At 44.3% G+C, this 23,616-nt stretch overlaps 1 protein-coding gene across 3 annotated transcripts in view; it reads right to left on the reverse strand.

The window, feature by feature from the left end:
• Positions 1-438: 438 nt before the first annotated feature.
• The window catches only part of PFKL (phosphofructokinase, liver type), a 175,090-nt gene continuing 151,912 nt past the window's right edge, over positions 439-23,616 (reverse strand). The window contains exons 18-22 of one of the 3 annotated variants that reach the window (XM_075829946.1): positions 21,610-21,671; positions 18,346-18,457; positions 18,008-18,107; positions 4,125-4,230; positions 439-1,087 (exon numbers count right to left, since the gene is read on the reverse strand). In XM_075829946.1, the coding sequence (XP_075686061.1) occupies positions 940-1,087; positions 4,125-4,230; positions 18,008-18,107; positions 18,346-18,457; positions 21,610-21,671 (528 nt within the window). In that variant the 3' untranslated portion in view covers positions 439-939. Of the gene's footprint in view, positions 1,088-4,124; positions 4,231-6,969; positions 7,066-9,181; positions 9,249-18,007; positions 18,108-18,345; positions 18,458-21,609; positions 21,672-23,616 lie in introns of those variants that run through there. The other 2 variants (XR_012849520.1, XR_012849521.1) reach the window with 2 other exon arrangements.

Raw genomic sequence — 23,616 nt, forward strand, 5'->3', positions numbered from 1 at the left:
AAACACGCCCAGTTGGTCAAAAGTAAAAACACGCCCAGTTGGTCATTAAGAAACAATTAGCATAAATCTAAAATTGTTCATAACTTGCTCAAAAATGATCGTTTTTCAAAATAAAAACCACTGTTATCTACATTACTGCGCCGATCACATTATGTAGGAGATAGGGCACTTATAATCTGGTGACAGAGCCTCTTTAAGCAAACTATAAAAACTGTTGTAAAGTGGGATCTATACGTTTTCTGATGGGCTCCACGGATAAACGCAGACAATTTAATTATCTATTGTTTTCATCTAGATGCATTTTAAATAGATAAGGGAATGGCATATAATGTAAATTTATAATGTATTTGCCTCGGCCCCCCCCCCCATATTTCAGACAGACTTTAATATCCGAATGACATTGTATCCCCCAAATAAAAATACCCTGGACTCTGGAAATAATACATCAGTGATGATCAGTTTATTTGAATTTATATAGATTTTTTACATTTTAGTGATTTATTCAGTGCAGATTTTTTATATTAAAGAATTGAAAACATTCTACATTCAATAAACTCATATTTCTGAGATAGAAATACTTCCCTTGGATGCCTGGGCATAATCTCCATTCATACATATGGCAGGTGCCCATTCATTATTATCATTGTAAATCTCTTCCTTCTATGTACTTAAATGGGTTATCATCAGGAGACCTAGAATTGATGGCCTATCCTCAGGATAGGTCATCAATATCTGATCGGTGTAAAGCAGGCTGGCAGCATATGGTGGTAACCAGAGAGGGTCAGTTAGCACAAAAAACTGATTTGTCTCAACTGGATTAAATGCTAAAGATTTCACAAGTAATGAGTTAGTCACTGCAAATTACGCTAGCTCATTTTGTTTAGGATTAACAATTTTATATCTCATCAGGTCCTAAGAATATCACATATCGGAAACAAATCAAAACCCTTTCTCAATGCTTAGAGTCCTGCGTGTAACATGTTCTATCTTTCCTGACACATATTCGGTTAGGCTGATTTGATAGTTAGCCAGCATCTTTAGCATCAAACGCAAGTTCAGCCACCACTGTTCTTTTGGCATTCTGTGCCTAGATGATAAAAAGAATACAAAATGTAAAGAAAGCACAATGTTACATAATGATACATACATGTTATGTTTAGGCCTTATGCACACGGCAGTAATAGGGCTTTCATTGAAGCGCATGGGCCCTCTATTATACCAATTTTTATATAGAGGTTTTTTCAGTAAGATTCGTAATAAAAATGTTCAAACACATGCCATGTTGTATATATCATTGGAGCCAGTACATGAGCACACAGGGGCCATAAGGCGCTGTACTAAGAACCCGTATAGGCTCCTTTCATATGGCTCTGCTATATGCATAATCCTAATGTTACATACAGCGAGTTTACCTCTCCCACTGCAGTAATGACATTAATATATTAATAGGCATGATTGATAATAGCAAACACCTCAACTCACAAAACCACAGAAAAAGGGGACATAAATTTACTTATTAAAAATCACAGAAAAAAAGCCATACTAAAGGCCAGGTTCCCACAGGTCGGATATGCTGCATAAAAACTGCGCAGCATATCCGACCTGGAACCTGCAGAACTTTCTGTCCAAAAAATGACACCACACTGTGGTAAATTTTTTCCAGCGCAATATCCGCTGCGGCAGCGCTGGGAGAAAAAAAAAAGCCATTTATACTTACCCCCTCCCTCTTCTCTGCACGTTGTCCGGCCTCCTACGATGACGCTGAGGGCCACGTGACACGTCAGCGGTCACATGGGATGAAACGTCATCCCAGGAGGCCGGAATGCAGGAAAAAAGAGAGCGTTCTTGGTAAGTATGATTTTTTTTCATTTTCTGTAGTTGCGATTTTTGCTGCGTAATCACTGCGATTCCACCGAAAAAGTTGCAACACTTGGATTTCTGTGCTTGGTTTTCAATGCATCCCCATTGAATTTGATGGGGAAAACCTGCCAAAGAAAAACAAAAACGCAGCATAAATTGACATGCTGCAGAATAAAATTCCGCACCGCAGGTCAATTTATTAACATTTACGCTGCTTTTTTTTCCCGCAGTGTGAGCATGAGATTTTTTTAAATCTCATCCACTTTGCCGTTACTGTAAATGCTGCGGAATTTCTGCACAGAATTCCGTTGCGGAAATTCCCCCACATTTACGCTACTTGGGAAGACGGTCTTACTGATGCAACATCAAGCTCAATCACCAGCTCCCAGCAGGATGCAGACAAGTAGGGCCGCCATCAGGAATTTCTGGGCCCCATACAGCCAAGGAGTCTGGGCCCCCTCCATTACCGAGGGTTGAGCAACGGAAAGTGGTCCGCTCGAGTTTGTACGTTATGCGCGTTAACCGATTTTGGCACTGATGTCAATTACAGTAAATTAAACCATGGGTCAGGCACATGACCGGTTAATGCCCTGGTTTTAATAACTGTTAATGCACCGGTTTTGTTCAATTCAGACCAAACGTATCCCACTGTATGGCATACAGTGGGATAAGTCGCCCAGGGAATGGCCATGGGGAAACTCCTGAAGTCATGGTCCATAAATGGACAGTGACGTTAGTAGCTTTCCAAGGGCTGGATTCCCCGGGCACAGCTTTTACCAGTCCTCTGCCCAGGGACTCCGGCGCTGTTCCTGATGTCCATATACGGACAGTGATGACAGGAGCTTCACAGGGCCAAAGTCCCAGGGCAGGGTGATTGCGATGCTCTTCCGCGATGCTCTGCCTGGAGACTCCAGTATTGGAAAGCTCCTGACATTACTGTCTATATAGTGTGTCAGGAGCGGTATACGTTTTTTTTGCGGGATCTCTCAGGATGGAATAGCAGAGTCTACTACGCTAGTCCCTCCTTAAAAAAATGGTAAACCCCATTCACATGAGTTATATTGTAATTTGTATTGAATTATCAGTGAGCAATCCGCACTGAAAATAGCTAGAGTTGTGGCCATGTGCCAATTTAAAAGCAAATTCTTCTTCTATTACTCTTCCAACCTCCATGTATTTGCTCTTGTTTTTCTCAGAACTTGTTGGGCTTCCATGTTGTGTAAAAAAAATAAGAGATATTTTACTTTTTAAAAAATGTAAAAGGAAAAAAAGGGAAAAATAATAAAATAAAAATATGTGAATATGTAATTTTAGGTGGTGTTTTCTGACATCTGGTGCATGCCACTGGGTAAACACACCTGAATACATATTTGGCAAATTCAACGATACCAAACATTTGGGCATTTCATACACGCTGGGCGCAATGAATGAATGGTAGGGAAACTGGCTTTTGGAGAGGAAATTTTCCAAAGCTGATTCCATAGCGATCTCTGTGCATGTGACCAGTGTCGCGGCCAAAGTCGCCATGTAGCCCAATCCTAATACTGTACAATACAGCACTATATATGATATGAAAGATATAGATAAAGAGATAGGTAGATAGAAATAATAATAATCTTTATTTGCATAACACAAAAAAATAAAAATAAATTTAGAGCGATATATAAAACATATTATAATCACCTATCTATTTCATATATATTGAAATATAGTATAGTTTTAGGCTGGGGCTACATGGCGACTTTGGCCGCGACACATTACTATGTTTCCTAGCCCACATGTAATGACTGTGAATGTGGTCGCAGTTATTTTAGTTGCGATGTAGGCTACTGGACAAAGCGATTTTTGGCCATGGGACCGGTGTTGTGGCCAAAGTTATCGTGTAGCCCCAGCCTAGAACTATACAATATATATGAGAGAGACACAGACAGACATGAGAGAGACACAGACAGACATGAGAGAGACACAGACAGACATGAGAGAGACACAGACAGACATGAGAGACACACAGACAGACATGAGAGACACACAGACATGAGAGAGACACAGACATGAGAGAGAGACAGACATGAGAGAGACACAGACATGAGAGAGACACAGGTATGAGAGAGACACAGGTATGAGAGAGACACAGGTATGAGAGAGACAGAGACTAATGTGAGTAATTACAATTTGTGTAAAGCGTTGTGGAATATACAGACACTATATAAGCAAGAGAAAAACATTTACAATACATTCTATTCCAATTAGTTATGTATACTTACTCAAAGTCAGTAACTTTTTTCAAATCACAAACAGATGTAAACGCCACAACTTTTTTCTTAAGCCCAATTACACAGGCGGTGTCTGGAGAATTAGCAAATACACGACCTTTAACATAAAATAAATGAATCAGAAGTGTTTGAACAACCAAACAATACATAAATTACATGTAAAGCTCCACCTTTTTAAAACAATGGGTAATATTTACTAATCAGAATGCACGAGAATTCTGGCACAAATTGCGGAAAAAAGTGGCATATATGGTGTGCACCAAATGTAATATTTGCTTAAGATACTTTTTTACGCCTCCCTCGATAATTTTGAAAAGTGTCTGCAAAGGCTTTGTAAATGGTGCACGATGTAATAAAAGCATGCGTCATTTTTATAACACAAAATATTGGTGTAAAGTGCGCCAGACAAAAGGTATCATACAGAAAAGTGTCTTGCATGTCTAGCGAGTTGCGCCAAATTTATCATACGTGTGCCATTGTGATAGATTTGGCACAGGTGATAATTTGTTGTGACAAGAATACACCTTTAACAGGAGATGGCAAAAAGCACAATAAACTGAAATACATGCTGTAAGTATTGCAGTGTAAAGTGCAAGCAATCGAACAATCACATGTTCAATTTCCCTAGTGGGACAAACATTATTTTTCAAATTAAAGCTCCCTGCTCCACCATTCATTATGTAATGCCAGCCACGAGTGATGACGCGGTGACATCATCGCGCCTGTCTGCCTTTAATTAGGCACTGTGGGGACATTATACTGTGTGGGAGCATCTAAGGGGGCATTATACTGTATGAGGCACTATGGGGGGGGGGCATTATACTATATGAGGCAGCTATGGGGGCATTATACTGTATGGCAGCATCTGTGGGGCATTATATTGTGTGAGGGCAGCTATGGATGCATTATACTGTATGGGAAATTTTACTGTGTGAGTGCAGCTATGGGGAATTATACTGTATGAGGCCGTTGTGGGAGCATTTTACCGTATGGGGGTATTATACCATATGGGGCATTATACCGTGTGAGTGCAGCTATGGGGCATTATACTGTGCGAGGGCAGCTATGGATGCATAATACTGTATGGGGCATTATACAGAGTGAGTGCAGCTATGGTAGCATTCTACCGTATGGGGTAGCTATGGAAGCATTATACTGTGTGAGTGCAGCATTACCCTGTATGGGGTAGCTATGGGGCATTCTACTGTGTGGGAGCACTATGGGGCATTATACTGTGTGAGGAGGCAGCATGGGGGCATGATAGTCTGTGTGTATGTATATATATATATAAAAATGTATGTATGTACTGCTTATGCAGCAGTACTGTGTCTTTAGAATGTGTGTACTGTAAAGCTGTGTGTATATCTATTGTGCATGCAACAGTGCTGTGTGTGTAAAATGTCATGGTGAGAGTAAAAATATCTTAACTTGTTTTCTGCTGTCTAAACCTGGGTGCGTGCTAGATGTCCTAGATGCCCAGAGGAGAGAGCCGACATATTACACATGTTCTGGACTTGCAGAGCTCTGGCAACATTATGGAAGGAGATATCTGCATTAATTGATAAGGTGTATGAGGTGAATCTTCTGGCAGATCCAAGGGTGTTGCTTTTGGGATATGTTAGTGATCTGGAAGGGGAAAGGTTGGAGTGTTTGGCAATTGCTAAGATATTGTATCAACTCAGAAAAACAATAGCTAAACATTGGCTGGATGCTGTACCCCCAACAAAGAGAGAAATCAATGGTGCACTGAATCACACCATATTAATGGAGCATAAAATATACTCCAAACGCAGCAATGTTAAAAAATGGGAAAAACAATGGGGCAAGTGGATTGATCGCTCAGGGATTGTGTCTCCGGAGGTGCTCAGACTACGGATGTGAGATGATGGTATGTGAGAGAACCTGTTGATGTTGGAACAACGGTCTTTTACCGGGGAGAAGGTTGTTGTTTTATTTAAATATCTAGTCCAGGGATTCCTATAATCTGAATGCTTTATTGCGGACATGGGGACATATACTGGAACAGATTGTGAATATGGGTATGTTCACACGCAGTGACCAAAAACGTCTGAAAATACGGAGCTGTTCTCAGGTGAAAACAGCTCCTGATTTTCAGCCGTTTTTGTAGCAACTCGCGTTTTTTGAAAACAGTCAATGAAAAACAGCTCCAAAAACGTCCCAAGAATTGACATGCACTTCTTTTTCGCGGGAGTCTTTTTACGCGCCATATTTTGACAGCGACGCCTAAAATTGCACCTCATGGGAACAGAACACCGTAAAACCCATTGCAAGCAATGTGCAGATGTTTGTAGGCGCATTAGGGGCGTTTTTTCAGGCATAATTCGAGGCGTAAAACGCCCAAATTACGTCTGGAAACACTGCGTGTGAACATACCCTAAGAATGTGATATGCTGGGAGGATCCGATTAAACAGAAATTATAAGGTATTAGCTAGAGGTATAAGTTACTGGTACAGGGCTGTGCTGGGAGGGGGTGGGATGACATGTTTGTTACTTGATATGTATATTTTGTAAAAAAAAAAATTCTCGATGGCTGGAATTGTACAGGCTTGTTATTCTCTGTATTCGATCATTTTGCCAATAAACTTGATCGGATTTAAAAAAAAAAAAACACCTGGATGCGTCCTAAAGTTAGGGGCGTCTTATAGTTCGAAATATACGGTACTTGGTGTCAATGCGTCCGTAAAAGTCCAAACCATTGCAATATAACATTATTTATGCCGCAAGGTGAACACAAACAAAAAAAAAAACGGAATAGCTGTTTTTTTGGGGACCTTGCCTCACAAAAAAATAAACTGCAAAAAAAGTCACATGTACCTCATAATGGTATTAATAAAAACTACAGAACGTCCTGTAAAAATCCCCAGCTCCATCGATGGAAAAATTAAAAAAGTTATGGGTCTAACAATATGGCTGCAATAAAAAAAAAAAATTGTTATTTTGTAAAAGCAGTAAAACAGAAAAATAAACTATAACTTTTGTATTTGCCGTAATCGTATTGACCCACAGAATAAAGTTAACACATCGTTTTACAGCACGGACATAGCTGTATAAAACAAAACCCAAAAAAGAATGGAGAAAGTGCTGTTTCTTTTTCCACTACAACCCAAAAAAATGGGGTTTCCCAGTACATTAAATGGTGCCATTAAAAACAACAACGGATAATGCGATGGAAAAATAAAAAAAGTTATCGCTTTTGGAAGGAAGAAAGAAAATGAAGAAAATGATTTTACGTATTATTTTTGGAAGCTGCACTTTGAGCAATTCCCTGTAAGGTAACAGCTATATATTAGGGAATTACTGACTATATCTGACTCAGGGGGATGAAGTTACCTAATATATCAGTTAAGGGGGTTGTCCAGGTTGGGGGCTGTTTTTTATACTGATGACCTATCCACAGAATAGGTCATCAGTAAACGATCGGTCGTGGTCCGATACCCAGACTCCGCACTGATCAGCAGCTCCAGCTGCCTTCAGGGTCAGTGCTGGAAGCAGAAGTCTCTCCAACCATTGTATACCGGCCGTGCTGCAGATCTGCTCCTATCAATCCTTCAATTGAATAGGGGAAGAGCTACAGTAACCCAGCACGGCCGCCATGCAGTGGTCAGAGCCTTGTGCTTCCGGCACCGACCCTGCATAGCTTCTGGCACCCGGAGGCAGCTGATAAGTGCGGGGTCTGTGTGTTGGACCCCCATAGTGACTAAAACGAATGGGATAGTAGGGTGGGCTGTAGGGTAAATTTATATATAATTAAAAGTCATTTACCATAATAGTTAAGAAAACGGTTCAAGAAAAAAACAAAGCAGAGACTTGTTTGGTTTTTTAGTTCAGCGACAAAATGTGGAAAAAATGTAAGTAATGCTATTTTAAGCACAAAGCCAGTAGTCGCATATATCATATGCTATAATAATAATAAAAACAATAGCGAATACATAAACACACATACACACAGCAGTTACATTGTATAACACAATGCGAACATTATCTGGTGGCAGATATAACATGCATTGCCATTTCTAGTGTTACCTGCAGAATACAAAATAACATTTTATGCCAAGTATGCAGTGTTTAGCGGACTAATACCGGATACCAAGTGGAAGATTTGGTGCCGAGTGCATATTTACATTCATATACTATGCTCTGTGGTGTCCGCACTTTCTCACCCATGACATGAATGTTCTCCGGTTTGGCAGAAGAGATTAAAAATTGCTGATAATTTAATCTTAGGCTCAGTTCACACAGAGTTCTTTGATGCTGATTTGACACAGAAACCGCATCTGAGTCAGCGCAAAAAAACGGCCTCCCATTGATTTTAATATGTGTCGAAGTAGTATATCCGCGGCGGTTTTTAGTTGTTCAGGATAAAAAAAAAAGCGGCATGCTCTTTCTTGCCAATGTTCCGCCCTTGAACTCGCATTGAAATCAAAGGGAGGCAGAAAAAGCGTTTTTCGCTGCATTTTTTTGCCCACGACGCTCGATGGCCGCGGGCGAAAAACGCTGCGAAAGTCGCGACAAGTAGTTGCAGGCAGGTCAAAATCAGGAATTTTGAGGCAAATTTTTTTTGTGTGAACTAGGCCTTAGATTAATAAAATGCAGCCGATTGGGCCCACCTAAAACGCCGACCCTGTGAAATCACTTCGCATACACCTTAATGGAAGAGTAACTGCTGAACTTCATCCGAAACGGTCCCTATTTTTCTAAAGGGCCTTTCTCACGTTTTTCCATTTATATTTCACAGAATGCCCAGAACAATTAATGGAAATATACTGCATAAACTTCCCACCCATTAATGCGATCAATACATAGACTGTATCTAAACAATCCCCAGCCTAAATTTCAGATTAACAGAATTTTTACGAACAGAACCCATTTAATTCAGAGAATTAGAGGATCATGCCTAGGGTAAAGCCATGCCAATAACTGTGACCAAATAGACAAAACTTCTAATGGGGTAAAAAGCAGGCACTTTATGGACAGCCGCAAAGTTTTCCTGAATGCAGCCACTACTCGTTTCATGCAGAGTACTCACAGCGGGTGACTAGTAGATCAGAGATGGTGTTTGGTAGAGCCAAGTGTGCATGGCTAGGTCTGGAAGACTAGAACATTATTATAATTAGCCAAAATCTGAATAATAATTATTTTCCTTCAGTGAATATGTCCAATCTTTGCCAATACACAGTAATCATATATCCGTCTCATTCTTCATTAGGTGAATGTCAAAGTTCTAATTTAAATAGGAAAAAATCCTAAACAAGAACATAATTCCAAGTCTGTTAAGGAAACCATTTGAACCATGAGACTTTATTTAAATATCGCAGCTCATTATTTTGACATTTTCTCCTAGTTTTTCCAGATAGGTAGCCAAGTCTTTGAAAAGTAAGACAAGTAAAGAAGAAGATACACAAATCCCTCATCAGAGTGGAGACCAGCTACAAAGAGCATCTCTCACTCAGGAGGATCTGGCATGCCCATGCTTTACATGGATAGCCCTTTGATTTGAATGGAGACCATGTAATACCCTATAATCCCTGTGGTGGTGCTGCAGGTAAATTAAACACTTGCTGCCAAATTCCCCCACACATTAAAAGGGATCGCTGGGGGTCCCAGCAGTACGACATCCGGTTATCATCAAAAGACTCTTATAAAAAGAGATTCTCTAAAATAAGTCAAGACCTTTAGGTTACACTATGGTTTCTTGTTCAAAGACCTGGGCGATCTTATGCTTAGAGGGGGCCCGGTGCTAGCGACAGCCACATTCAGTTGTATCTGCGTCGTCTGGCTGTAGATGGGAGTCGTCTAACTCTCTGAGGGGGCAGAGGTGCCACTGAAACCAGCCACCGCCACCCTCTTGCACCTGCGTCTTTAGCATGCAGGTACAAATACATGGATTAGCGCTGAATGGCCGGGCACGTTCCGTGTCCGATCATTCAGCGCCTTACAAGGACGTGGATTGGTGGGACAAAATGCCCTGCCAATTTGCGCCCTTCAACGTCGAAAAGCGGCGCGACGAAGTCATCACGCCGCTTGCGTCGTTCAGCTGCAGCAGACATGCTCAGAAGAGAGCAGGTCTGCATTGCCACCAGACGATGTGGGAACAGGATCATGCGAGTATGTAAAGTTTTTGTTTTTTTCTAATAAAACTGTGAGTGGCATTATCTACAGGGGGCTCCATCTAATGGGGGGGGGGTCTATATGTGGGGATGTGGAGCATTATATACAGGGAAAGCTATATGTAGGGCACAATCTACAGGGGTGGGCTATATGTGGAGCACTATCTATAGGGGAGCTATTTGTAGGGCAAAATTCATAGGGGTGGGCTATATATGGGACACTATATACAGGGGTGAGTTACCTGTGGGGAACTATCTACACAGGGGGCTATATGTGGGGCAAAGTCTAGGGTGTTGTATATATGTACTAAGCTTTGTTCTGGTGCTGTATATATGTACTGAGCTTTGTTATGGGGCTGTATTTATGTACTGACCTTGGTTCTTGTAGCGTCCATGGCCACAAGCCGTCGGGTTTACTTACCTCCCGACGCCCGCAGCCATGGATCCATGAGCGCTGGTCCCCATCTCCTTCCTAGGAGATGCCAGCGCTCACTTCCGCTCCGTTCTGCTGTGTCCCATAGGGTGCGCGCGCACGCTCGTGTCCGGCCTTAAAAGGGCCAGCGCGCGCACATCAGGAAATCATCATCATCATCAACGGCCAATAATTCCCTGGTCTATAAGAAGGCCCCAGCCCTTCTGATCCTTGCCTGAGCGTTGTTAGTTTATCCCAGTCTGTCTTGCAAATGGTCCCTTAGTGTTTACCATTCAAGTAGTTACCAGTGCCCTGTTACCTGTTTCTGTATCCCGTGCTGTTCTTGTTCCTGTGCCTACTAGTGTTCGAGTCGGGTCTACTGCACCTGCTGTCGTTTGCCACGTCCAGTGTCTTTTTTCCACGTCCAGTGTCTTTTGCCATATAGAATACTGCCCGCCACGTCTGGCGCTACCTGCTGCACTGGCCTCCATCCGTGCTGAAGCCACAGCTACCGTCTAGACTCGTTCAGGTACCCAGGCGTTACGATCTACTATTGACTTTTGTATAGACTGTTACCTGGTCAGCTGCCACTCCGCTATGGCGGAGCGGCCTAGTGGGTCCAGATATCCTGTGACCGTGACAGTACGCTCAGGCCATGGAACCCGCTGGCCAGCCCAAGACCGCAGTCCAGAAGATACAGACTGAGATGCATGACCTACGCACACGTCAGGATCAACTCCTTGAGGCTGTGAATTCTATCTTGGTCCGTCTGGATCTACTCACTGTTCCACCTCCGGTTCTTCCTCCTGATGCTGTTGCTGTGCCACTGCCCGTTGCTCCTCCTGTTTGTTCCCGATCCACAGTTCCTCTGCCTCTTTCTCCTCGCTACGACGGTGATCCCAGACCATGTAGAGGATTTATTTATCAATGCACGGTTCATTTTAGGCTACGGGCTCATCTCTTCCCCTCCGAGGAGGCCAAGGTAGCATTTATCATCTCCCTTCTTGCTGGCAAGGTCCTCGCATGGGCGAACCCAATCTTGGAGCAACAAGGACCTGTATCCTCGGACCTAGCCTTGTTCGAGGAGCCGGGTCGAACATCCTCTAACGCAGCTACTCTGTTGACCCTCAAGCAAGAGGGTTCCACAGTAGGGGAGTATGCCATCTCTTCCATACCCTGGTAGCCGAGCTGGCATGGAACAATGAGGCACTGGTGGCGACCTTCTGGCAGGGACTGTCCTCTCACATCAAGGACAAACTGGCAGCCCGCGACCTTCCTTCTACCTTGGATGCCCTCATCCTGTTAGCCACCCGGGTTGATATTAGAATCCGGGAGCGCACAAGAGGTTCGACAGGAGAGCTGGGTCCACAGACCAGCAGCCTCGGTCCAGAGACCACTATTGCCTTCCCCTAGTGTGCTACCTGAAGAACCCATACAGGTAGACAGAGTCCGGTTATCTGAACAGGAGAAGCAGCGCAGACGCTCCTCTGGACTAAGTATGTATTGTGGCCTTAAGGGTCATTTTGTGCGCCAATGCCCACAGAAACCGGGAAACTCCAGTACCTAGGGTTGGTTGGAGAGGCAACTCTAGGTGGAACGTCTCAGAACGTTAAAACCTCCCCCAAATTATCGACTCCTGTGACCATAGTCTCCGGAGAAACGTCACATCCTTCCTCCGCCTATCTTGACTTTGGAGCGGCTGCTAATTTCATCCAGCAGGATCTAGTGGATCATTTACATCTACCCACAGTCTGTCTGGAGAGACCCCTGACTGTTGCCTCTGTGAATGGTCTACCATTGCCCGATCCGATTATGCTCATCACGGAGACGTTGACACTACGGGTCGGAGCTCTTCACTCGGAGCAGATCACCTTCCTGGTACTACCTAAGGCTATCAATCCTATCTTGCTGGGTCTGCCATGGCTCCGCCTACATGCCCCGGTTCTTGACTGGAGTTCCGGAGAAGTTCTTCAATGGGGTTCCAGATTCCATAGCCATTGCCTGTCACGTCCGTCCTGTTATGCCCCCTCTGCCTCAATCACTCTCCGGTCTACCATCTCAGTATGCCAGTTTTGCGGATGTCTTCTACAAACGAGAAGCTGAGACGTTGCCTCCACATCGGAATTAGGACTATCCCATTGAACCGGTCCCTAATGCTTCTCTTCCCCGTGGACGGGTATATCCTCTCTCCTTGCCAGAGACTTTATCTAGGTTAGCCTATATCAAGGAGAATTTGGAGGTGTTTTATACGAAAATCTTCCTCCCCGGCTGCGGCCGGCTTCTTCTTCGTTAAGAAGAGAGATGGATCTCTTCGACACTGCATTGACTACCGTGGTCTCAACCAGATCATGGTCAAGAACAAATACCCGTTGCCACTTATATCCAAGCTGTTTGATCGCATACGAGGAGCCCAAATTTTTTCTAAGCTAGCTCTGCGGGGGGCTTATAACTTAATTCGGATTCGCCGGATGACGAATGGAAGATGGCATTTAACACCCGTGATGGGCACTACGAATAACTAGTGATGGCCTTCGGACTGTGTAACGCTCCCGCAGCATTTCAGGAAATAGTCAATGATCATTTCCGAGATCTCCTCTATATGTTTGTTGTAGTTTATCTCGATGATATTTTGATTTTCTCCCCAGACCTGATGACCCATCGGAGGCATGTCCGTCAAGTTCTTCTGCGACTGAGAGAGAATCGCTTAAATGCCAAGTTGGAGAAGTGCGTCTTTGAAAAGAAGTCTTTGCCCTTCCTTGCTACATCATCTCGGATCAAGGTCTTAAGATGGATCCTGAGAAACTAAAGTCTGTTCTGAAATGGCCACGTCCTAAAAGGACCATACAACGGTTCCTGGGATTTGCCAATTTCTACCGGCAGTTTATTCCAAACTTTTAATCTCTAACGGTTCCCATCTCTACCCTTACCAAGAAGGGTGTGAATGCCAAGGTATGGACTCCAGAGGCAGAGTCCGCATTCATTAGCCTCAAGAAAGCCTTCACTTCAGCTTCGATCCTCCATCACCCTGACGTACCTCAGCAGTTCTCATTGGAGGTGGACGCTTCCTCTGTTGGTGCACTTCTGTTCCAGAGGAGCTCCAAAGGAAAGGCAGTAGTATGTGGCTACAACTCAATACTTTTTTCTTCCGCAGATTGCAATTACTCTATTGGAGATCGGGAGCTACTGGCCATCAAATTGGCTCTGGAGGAGTGGAGACATCTTCTAGAGGGCGCAGCTCACACCATCTTCAATTACACCGACCACAAGAACCTTACCTACCTTCAGTCCGCTCAACGACTGAATCCTCGTCAAGCCAGGTGGTCGCCGTTCTTCACCCGTTTCCAATTTCTGCTCCACTACCGTCCCGCTGACAAACGTGAATGTGAGGGCCGATGCCCTGTCCAGATAGTTTGAGACGGAAGACACTGTGGAGTCCCTTCAGACTATAATAGACCCATCCTGCATTGTCACTGCTAATCCTCTGCAGGTTAAAGACATCCCTCCGGGGAAGACTTTTGTTCGGTTGGCAGACAGGAGAAGAATTCTCCACTGGGGACACAGTACTAAACTAGCTGGGCACGCTGGTTTCATAAAACCCGAGACCTGATTACTCGTCACTTCGTGCAAGAAGAGACAAAGTCCAGAACATGCCCGGTGTGTGCTTCTAACAAAGTTACTCACTCCAAGCCGGCCGGCCTGCTTCAACCTCTGCCTGTATCCAATTCCCCCTGGCAGCACATTGCCATGGACTTTGTCACAGACCTTCCCCCCTCAGCAGGATGCAACACTGTCTGGGTGGTGGTGGACCGGTTCTCCAAGATGGCACATTTTATCCCACTGACTGGCCTACCTTCTGTTCCCCGACTGGCGAGTCTCTTCATTCAACACATCTTTCGCTTGCATGGATTGCCTCTTCACATTGTGTCCGACCAGGGGGGTTCAGTTTACCTGAAAGTTCTGGAGAGCCCTCTGTAAACTCCTGGATGTGAGATTGGACTTTTCCTCAGCCTATCACCCCCAGTCCAATGGACAATTTGAGAGGATCAACCAGATCATGGAGAATTATCTCCGCCACTTCATCTTTTCACAGCACGATAACTGGGTACAACTTTTTCCATGGGCAGAGTTCTCGTACAACAACCACACAAGTGAATCTACCATTTCCACTCCATTTCACATTCTGTACAGTCAACATCCTAGAGTCCCTGTTCCAGTGTCGACTTCGGTCCTCTATTTTGCTGGCAGTCGATCGCATGAAGCGAAAGGCAGATACAAAGAGAAGAGGTACTAAAGTCTGGCTGTCCTCTCGGAACATTCGTTTGAAGGTGCCCTCATACAAGTTTGCTCCCAGGTTCCTTGGTCCTTTGAAGATTCTGCAGCAGATCAACCCTGTCGCCTATAAGCTGCGGTTGCCTCCTACCCTCAGAATCCCCTCTCCTTTCATGTGTCCCTCCTGAAACCCGTGGTCCTGAACCGCTACAGCAAGACTTCTAGTTCCACAGTTGCTCCCAGAGGTTCTTCTGATATATTCGAGGTGAGGGAGATCCTGGACTGCAAAAGGGTAGGAGGAAGGACTTTCTATTTGGTGGACTGGAGAGGGTGTGGTCCTGAGGAGAGGTCCTGGGAGCCAGAAGAGAACCTCAGTGCTCCTGCTCTTATTAAAAAATTCCTCTCTCGCTCTTGCCCCAAGTAGAGGGGGCGCAAGAGGGGGGATACTGTAGCGTCCATGGCCACGGGCCTTCGGGTTTACTCACCTTCCGACGCCCGCAGCCATGGATCCGTGAGCGCTGGTCCCCATCTCCTTCCTAGGAGACGCCAGCGCTGACTTCCGCTCCGTTTACTGCACCTGCTGTCGTTTGCCACGTCCAGGGTCTTCTGCCACGTCCAGGGTCATCTGCCACATTGGATACTGCCCGCCACGTTTGGCGCTACCTGCTGCATCGGCCTCCATCTGTGCTGAAGCCACAGCCACCGTCTGGACTCGTTCAGGTACCCAAGCGTTACTATCTACTATTGACTTTCGTATAGACTGTGACCTGGTCAGCTGCCTCTCCGCTACGGCAGAGCGGCCTAGTGGGTCCACATACCCTGTGACAGTTCTGTTGCTGTATATATATCAGAGATTGGTTTTAGTGCTGTAGGTATGTATTGAGCTTAGTTCTGGAGCTGTATATATGTACGAGGTTGGTTCTGGTGCTGTATATATGTATTGAGCTTAGCTATCGTGCTGTATTTATGTATGAGATTGGTTCTGATGCTGTAATTATATAGGAAATATTTATAATAACAAAATTGGAGGGCAGATGGAATGGTTTTCAATTAATTGTATATTTAATAGGAACCTGTCTGGTAGTTTTAACCCCTTGAACTGCCACCATGCGGTAATACATGACCTGACAATATTTCCAAATGGATGTTTTTTTCAGATGCAGGAAAAATCTATAAAACCAACTTTTAAAATGGCGCATACTATATGCTAATTACTCATTAAAGGGTCGTGGGGCGGTGCCGCTATCCTGAAGATTCACATAGCCCTTCCTCCAAACCCACCTTTCCATGTTTGATTGACATCCCCCTGGCTGATACAACTTTCTCGGATGCGCCATTGCCTTGTACTACTTGGGCACGCACTGTGCAGCAAGGTGTACTCTCCCAAGCTTCATCGCTGCACCGCACATGCCAGGGGAGTACAAGGCAAAGGAGGAGGCTGGTGGAATGTCCATGGCTGCGGGCTGTCAGCTCCAATCCCCTCCTGACAGCCGCAGCCACAAGTTGGCAAGCGCTAGCCCCAGCCTCCTCCTCAGGAGACACGTCCACTCACCTCAGCCGGATCCCGGACCTTATGAAGAACTTTGACCCGTGAGTACCCTGGACTGTAAGAGGGGTCCAGCCCCCTGCTTCTATTCCTGAGCGTTGTTGTGGTTTCCTAGTTTGTCTATGTGATGACCTCCTAGTGTGTTTCCTGTACCTGTTCCAGTTCCTGTTCTTTGCATTCCATACCATCCTGGTCTAGCACTGTGCTGTCCCAAAGTCGTGTCGTGCTGTATCCATGTCTGACCTGCTTCACCTTGCCCGACGCCTACCTGCTGCCTAGTCCAAGCCGAGCCTGCCCTGCTGTTGTCTGAGCTGCCACAGGTACCTATACGAACTATAGACCTTCACCTGCTCCCTGTTGGCCAGCTGCCTTACCGCCAAGGCGGTACGGCCCAGTGGGCCCACAGACCCTTCGTGATAGCTGGTAGTGATGTAGAACAGCCAGGGGGATGTCAATCAAAATCTTGGGGGCGCAACTTCAATTTTCGCCTCAGGCAGCAGAGAAGCTAGAATCGGCCCTGAGGCTGCAGTCTATAAAGTGCTGGAAAGACTCCCTGCACAGGCCGGTGTGATGACGTCACTGCATCATGCTGGTCTGCGCATGTGTCCTGACTGGAGCCTTTGCAGCGCTCCGTCCGTCGCAAGAACGGGGCAAGGTAAGTAATATACTATTTTGGGGCGGGGGGCTCTGTGGCACGATATACAGGGGGGGAGGAGCATGTGACGACATATACATTGGGGGAGCAGGGTGGCACTATATCCTAGGGGGGCTGTGTGCCACTTTACACAAGGGGGAGCTGAGTGTCACTATACACAAGGGAGAGATGTGTGGCACTATATACAAGGAGCTGTGTGGCACTACTAGGGGGGGCTTTAGAGCCATCTACAGGGGGCTGTGTGTGGCGCAATCTACAGGGGTCTGTGTGTGGCACTATCTACTAAGGAGGGGGCTGTGTGGCACTACTAAGGAGGAGCTGTGTGGCACTATCTGCTAGGGGGCAGTATGGCACTATTTACAAGGGGGAGGGCTGTGGCGCTATCTACAGGGGGCTGTGTGGCGCAATCTACAGGGGTCTGTGTGTGTGGCACTATCTACTAAGGGGGGCTGTGAGGCACTATATACAAGGGAGGGAGGCTTTGTGTAACTATATACAGGGGGAGCTGTATGGCGCTACATACAGGGGGGGCTTTATGGCGTTATCTAAAGGGGGGGCTGTATGGCACTATCTACAAGGGGGAGGCGCTATCTACAAGTGGGGTGTGACTGTCTAAAGGGGGGGCTGTATAGCACAGTCTACAGAGGGGCTGTATGGCACAATCTACAGGAGGCACTATCTATAAGGCGGGCTCCGTTCATAAGGAGACGGCCAGGTAAACCCGGTTTTAAGATAGGTGGGAGTCCCCGCGGTCAGACCCCCACCGATCAGATATTTATCCCTTATCCTTTGGATAGGTGATAAATATCGATTGTGGAAAATCCCCTTTAGCATAAGTGAAGATGGGATTCTATTTGACTTACCCCTTCGATAAGACTCTCTAAGTTTTTCAGAAATCCATAACACAGCCTTGACTCCAAGTTTTGTTCCATAATTTCTATCAAAAGGGGTTGGCGCACCACCCTGCATTATGGAAATAATTTCAAACATTAAAAATTGCTAAAATAAATAGATTCAAACTGACGATTCATAATTTACCAGAACACAGAATAATTATGTGCCAATATTTAACGTTTGTCCAAGCTATATTCATATATAAGGAAATGTTTGCCCAAGACTTCATAGTTAGTATATAATTAACTGAAAAGAAGGCCCCAATCCTAAAAATGACAAACTGTTTAGTGGCACAATTTTAACATACCTGTTGCAAGTGTCCAAGAACATTTGTACGACAGTCAAAAATGTCTTTTCCTTCTGCGGAGTACAGATTATGCAAAAATTCTGTGGTATAGTGGTCATGGCATTTTTCATTCCTATGTAATACACATTAAAAGGTAATTTTTATAAAATATACATATGTATCTATTGCATTGTCAAGTATTGTTTTTTTTTATACAAAAAATAGAACAGAAAAATGAAGACGCCTACGAATATTAAAGGAAAAAGGCTGTATCATGGGTGGTAAAGTGCCAAACGGATTCTCAGTCAATCCCTGCTTATACTTCTGTATTGCCCCTTGGATTTTGTCCTATTTATTTGCCTAACACAGGATGCACGGAAGTGCTGGGCAGCACTGGATATAATATACATGCAAAGAGATTCAAGCAGAACCCTTGGTTAAACTTGAGACATTTTTTTTTTTTCAACCTCCCTATGTAACTTATGCAGCTGGAAATAGAAACAGTGGGAGGGTTCCTCCAGCTCACCTTATCACGGATGTGTTGTATCGTTCGCGCACGGGTCCTCGTGTCGGTACACGTATAAGCATAAACAGAAACGTAAGGATTGAATCCAGCGCTGAGTCCTTTGGGTCTGTTAAAATAGGAAGCTTCTTCCAAGTTTTATTTTCAACAAAGTTAAAAACAGCAAAAATAGTGAGTATTGGTATTTCCAAAGTACAAATAGAGGGTTTAGCAGTGTGAGCGGTGCCTACGCGTTTCTGATTAAGGACGCAGTTAGCGCCAGAAACGCGTAGGCACCGCTCACACTGCTAAACCCTCTATTTGTACTTTGGAAATACCCGTACTCACTATTTTTGCTGTTTTTAACTTTGTTGAAAATAAAACTTGGAAGAAGCTTCCTATTTTAACAGACCCAAAGGACTCGGCGCTGGATTCAATCCTTACTTTTCTGTCTAACTTATGCAGCATCCAAGAACAGATTTTTGAGCGTCTTTAATTTTTCTACACAGTTCTTGTAGTGCATAATCCTCATATAATACAGTAAAATATGGTGGATGCTGGAATCTCTTTGCATGTATATTTGTCTATATCACAATCGTGCCGCTTGCATCATTGAAAGGCAGGGCAAGAATGTTCCTTGCCCTGCCATTCAGCTATGCAAGTGGCACAATGACGTCATCGTGCCACTTTCAACATTGAAAGGGGCTGAATTACATTAGTTCTTTGCCCTGCCATTCAGCGCTTTTCAATTACGTAAGCGACGCAATAACGTCATCACACGGCTTGCGTCGTTCAGCTCCAGCAGACTTGGTCAGAAGAGACCAGGCCTGCATTGCCAAAGGATGGGCGGGGAAGGGATCAGGTGAGTATATAAAGTTTTTTGTTCTTTTAAGTTAACATTTTCTATAGGGGGGCTGTATGTGGGCCACTATCTCCAGAGGGGCTCTTTGTAGGTCACTATCTCCAGGGGGCTCTAATGGGAGCACTATCTACAGCAGGCTCTATGGGAAGCACCATGTATGGGGGCACTAGCTACAGGGGGCTCTATGAGGGACATGATCTACAGGGGGCACTATCTACAGGGGGAAATATGGGGGGGCACTATTTACAGTGTGCACTATCTACAGGGTCACTGTGTGTGTGGGACACAGTGTGAGGTACACTTATAATCTGAGACCCAGTGTATGGCGCTATTACATTTAGGGGCATAGTGTGAGGCACCATGAGAATTTATCTTCATTTCTGCACATATAAACGTTTGAAAACTGAGACGCTGAAGACATCTGAGCGGCAAACTGAAGAAATGGGCCATGGCCGGGAGAAGTCATCATAGAGGTATGGACCGGATGGAGAAGAAAAGAGCAAAAGAACGGCTAGAATCGGACGGCTACGGTCACTCACTCTAAATGTTTATTCTGCCTCTAACCAGTACTGTAGTCCAGGTATGATCTGCAGCAAGATGGGTGGTATGATTTTTTTTCTGTTAAATAGCAACTCCCATCATATCCTTACCATTGTTCGGGCCATGCTGGGAACTGTAGTTTTACACTGTACAAACCTATATGGCAGTGGTTGCACTGAAATGGCAAGTGATCTCTGTACGGAGCTGTACTTTTTCTGGTACTACATTTATGTACTAACTTTGTTTTGGTGCTGTATTTATGTACTGAGCTTGGGTCTGGTGCTGGATTTATGTACTGAGCTTGGGTCTGGTGCTGTATTTATGTACTGAGCTTGGGTCTGGTGCTGGATTTATGTACCGAGCTAGGGTCTGGTGCTGTATTTATGTACCGAGCTAGGGTCTGGTGCTGTATTTATGTACCGAGCTTGGGTCTGGTGCTGTATTTATGTACCGAGCTTGGGTTTGGTGCTGTATTTATGTACCGAGCTTGGGTCTGGTGCTGTATTTATGTACTGAGCATGGGTCTGGTGCTGTATTTATGTACTGAGCTTGGGTCTGGTGCTGTATTTATGTACTGAGCTTGGGTCTGGTGCTGTATTTATGTACGGAGCTTGGATCTGGTGCTGTATTTATGTACTGAGCTTTGTTCTGGTGCTGTATTCATGTACTGAGCTTGGATCTGGTGCTGTATTTATGTACTGAGCTTGTTCTGCTGCTGTATTCATGTACTGGGCTTGGGTCTGGTGCTGTATTTATGTACTGAGCTTGGGTCTGGTGCTGTATTGTACTGAGCTTGGGTCTGGTGCTGTATATTTACCTTATATTAAGGTAAATGTAGATTTAAACAACAGAGACTGTTTTTTTAAAGTTACATTCACACACAGCAGATTTTTTTTTCTAGCTAGAAATCACATACAATTTAGAGCCCCTGATCTTTTTAGGGACAAAGCATTCTGCTTTCCTGTATGGTTCATTCAGTTTTTACAACAAATTCAAAACTGTGCCGGATCTGTGGTCGCCTAAACAGAAATCTGTAAAAGTATGGTATGGTGTCTTCAGAGTGTGTGTGTGTGTGTGTGTGTGTGTGTGTGTGTGGGGGGGGGGGGGGGCACACTTTGTGAACTGCCCGGGGCTCATGGTACTCTTAATCCACACCTGGTAAGAAGTACAAATCTTGGAGGCAGCCAAGGAGGCCGTTATAACAGAAAATAACTGGAGGCTGGATGGTCTACTGATTATCTGGGATTCTGAGCAGACTATACACAAGTTCCATTCCTAAACATTCTCTTATGGCCTTTTTAAAGACAGCCTCCGTCCTAGCAAAACTTTCCCTTTTTAGTTTTTTAAACTTTTGTAAATAATGGTATAAAAAAAATCATACCTCAGGACAAGTCCTCTCTGTATATCGGTCTTCATTTTTTCTGTCAAGTGCTCCACATTAGACTGAAAATACAATGAACTATGAATAATAATAATAATAATATGGATATGAATACATTATTAGTCTGCATTATTTTCCATCTTCTTTTCCTTCAATCCATTAAAGATAGCAAATCCAATTAAGTGGGTATTTCAACACCAATTGAATGGTGGCAAGTGGTAATTTAACATGAAAGTTATAAAGGATGAACCTCCTATTTTATTTATTTATTTATTTTAAGTTTAAAATTATAGAGACCATTCCTGCTCTGGTGTACACCACCTGTTTGAATCATAGAAATTGTAGGTATGGGGAGAGAGGAAAATAGACCAAGATTGATTGTCGCCTTCAATTATTTTTATTGATACCGACTGTTATAGGGAAAGGAATTTATTGTGCAATGTCCCGTTTTCCTTATTGCACAGCCAACTATTTTTTTTATTTATTTGTTCGTTTTGTTTTTTTATTTAATTCTTTTTGGTATTTTTATGACTTCATTTGTTGTAAGTGTTTTTATGTATTTCAAATCCCATTGATTAAGAAGCCATTATATGGCTATTCTTCATCCATGGGAAAAAGGAGGGAGTACTCCAAAAACTTAGTATTGTGATTATGACTTAGTCCATGAATTCACACAACATAGGATTAAAGCTGCAGCCTGTGTCATACAAGCAGCTAGGACAGGGGCGTAGCTAAAGGCTCATGGGCCCCGATGCAAAAGTTCTTATTGGGCCCCCCCCCCCCGCAAACTCCTCATGGCCGACGGTCCGCAGCTTTCAGCTGCATCGCTGGGTCTCCTAACAATGCAGCACTAGCAGCCGGGGCGTCACTAAGGCTGGGTTCACACACCCTATTTACGGACGTAATTCGGGCATTTTAGCATTGAATTACGTCCAAAAATGAGTCTCAAAAGCGTTGGCAAACATCTGCCCATTCATTTGAATAGGTTTTACGATGTTCTGTGCCGACGGTCATAATTCTTACGCGCCGCTGTCAAAAGGCTGCGCGTAAAAAAGACGCCCGCGTCAAAGAAGTGCCTGTCACTTCTTCAGACGTAAATGGAGCCGTTTTCCATGGAAAAACAGCTCCAATTACGTCCGTAATGGACGCAGCGAAAAACGCCTGCACATGCCATTACGTCTGAAATTCCGGAGCGGTTTTCTCCTGAAAACAGCTCCGTAATTTCAGCCGTAACGGACGCTGCCGTGTGAACATACCCTCAGGGCTTAAAATGTCAGGGGAAATAGCCCCAATACATATGTGTCCGCCCAAAAAAATAAATGTGTGTATAGGAGACAGCATAGCATATCTATAGCACTACGACCCTATAAACAATGGCTAGGATTAGATACATTGGCTCAGCAGACTGTATCACACATGATAGGATTAGATACAGTGGCTGAGCAGACAGTATCACACGATAGGATTAGATACAGTGGCCGAGCAGACAGTATCACACATGATAGGATTAGATACAATGACTCAGCAGACAGTATCACACGATAGGATTAGATACAGTGGCTCAGCAGACAGTATCACACATGATAGGATTAGATACAGTGGCTGAGCAGACAGTATCACACATGATAGGATTAGATACAGTGGCTGAGCAGACAGTATCACACATGATCGGATTAGATACAGTGGCTCGGAAGGCAGTATCACACATGATAAGATTAGATACAGTGGCTGAGCAGACAGTATCACACATGATAGGATTAGATACAGTGGCTCAGCAGACAGTATCACACATGATACGATTAGATACAGGGCCCAGCAGACAGTATCACACATGATAGGATTAGATACAGTGGCTCAGCAGACAGTATCACACATGATAGGATTAGATATAGGGCCCAGCAGACAGTATCACACATGATTGGATTAGATACAGGGCTCAGCTCGCTGACATTGCGGCCCCAGCGCTGGACCCAGGAAAGGTAAGAATAATAATTTTGCTTCTTTATG

This window comes from Rhinoderma darwinii, chromosome 6 (genome assembly GCF_050947455.1).
Source record: "Rhinoderma darwinii isolate aRhiDar2 chromosome 6, aRhiDar2.hap1, whole genome shotgun sequence".
In the NCBI taxonomy this organism is placed as follows: domain Eukaryota; kingdom Metazoa; phylum Chordata; class Amphibia; order Anura; family Rhinodermatidae; genus Rhinoderma; species Rhinoderma darwinii.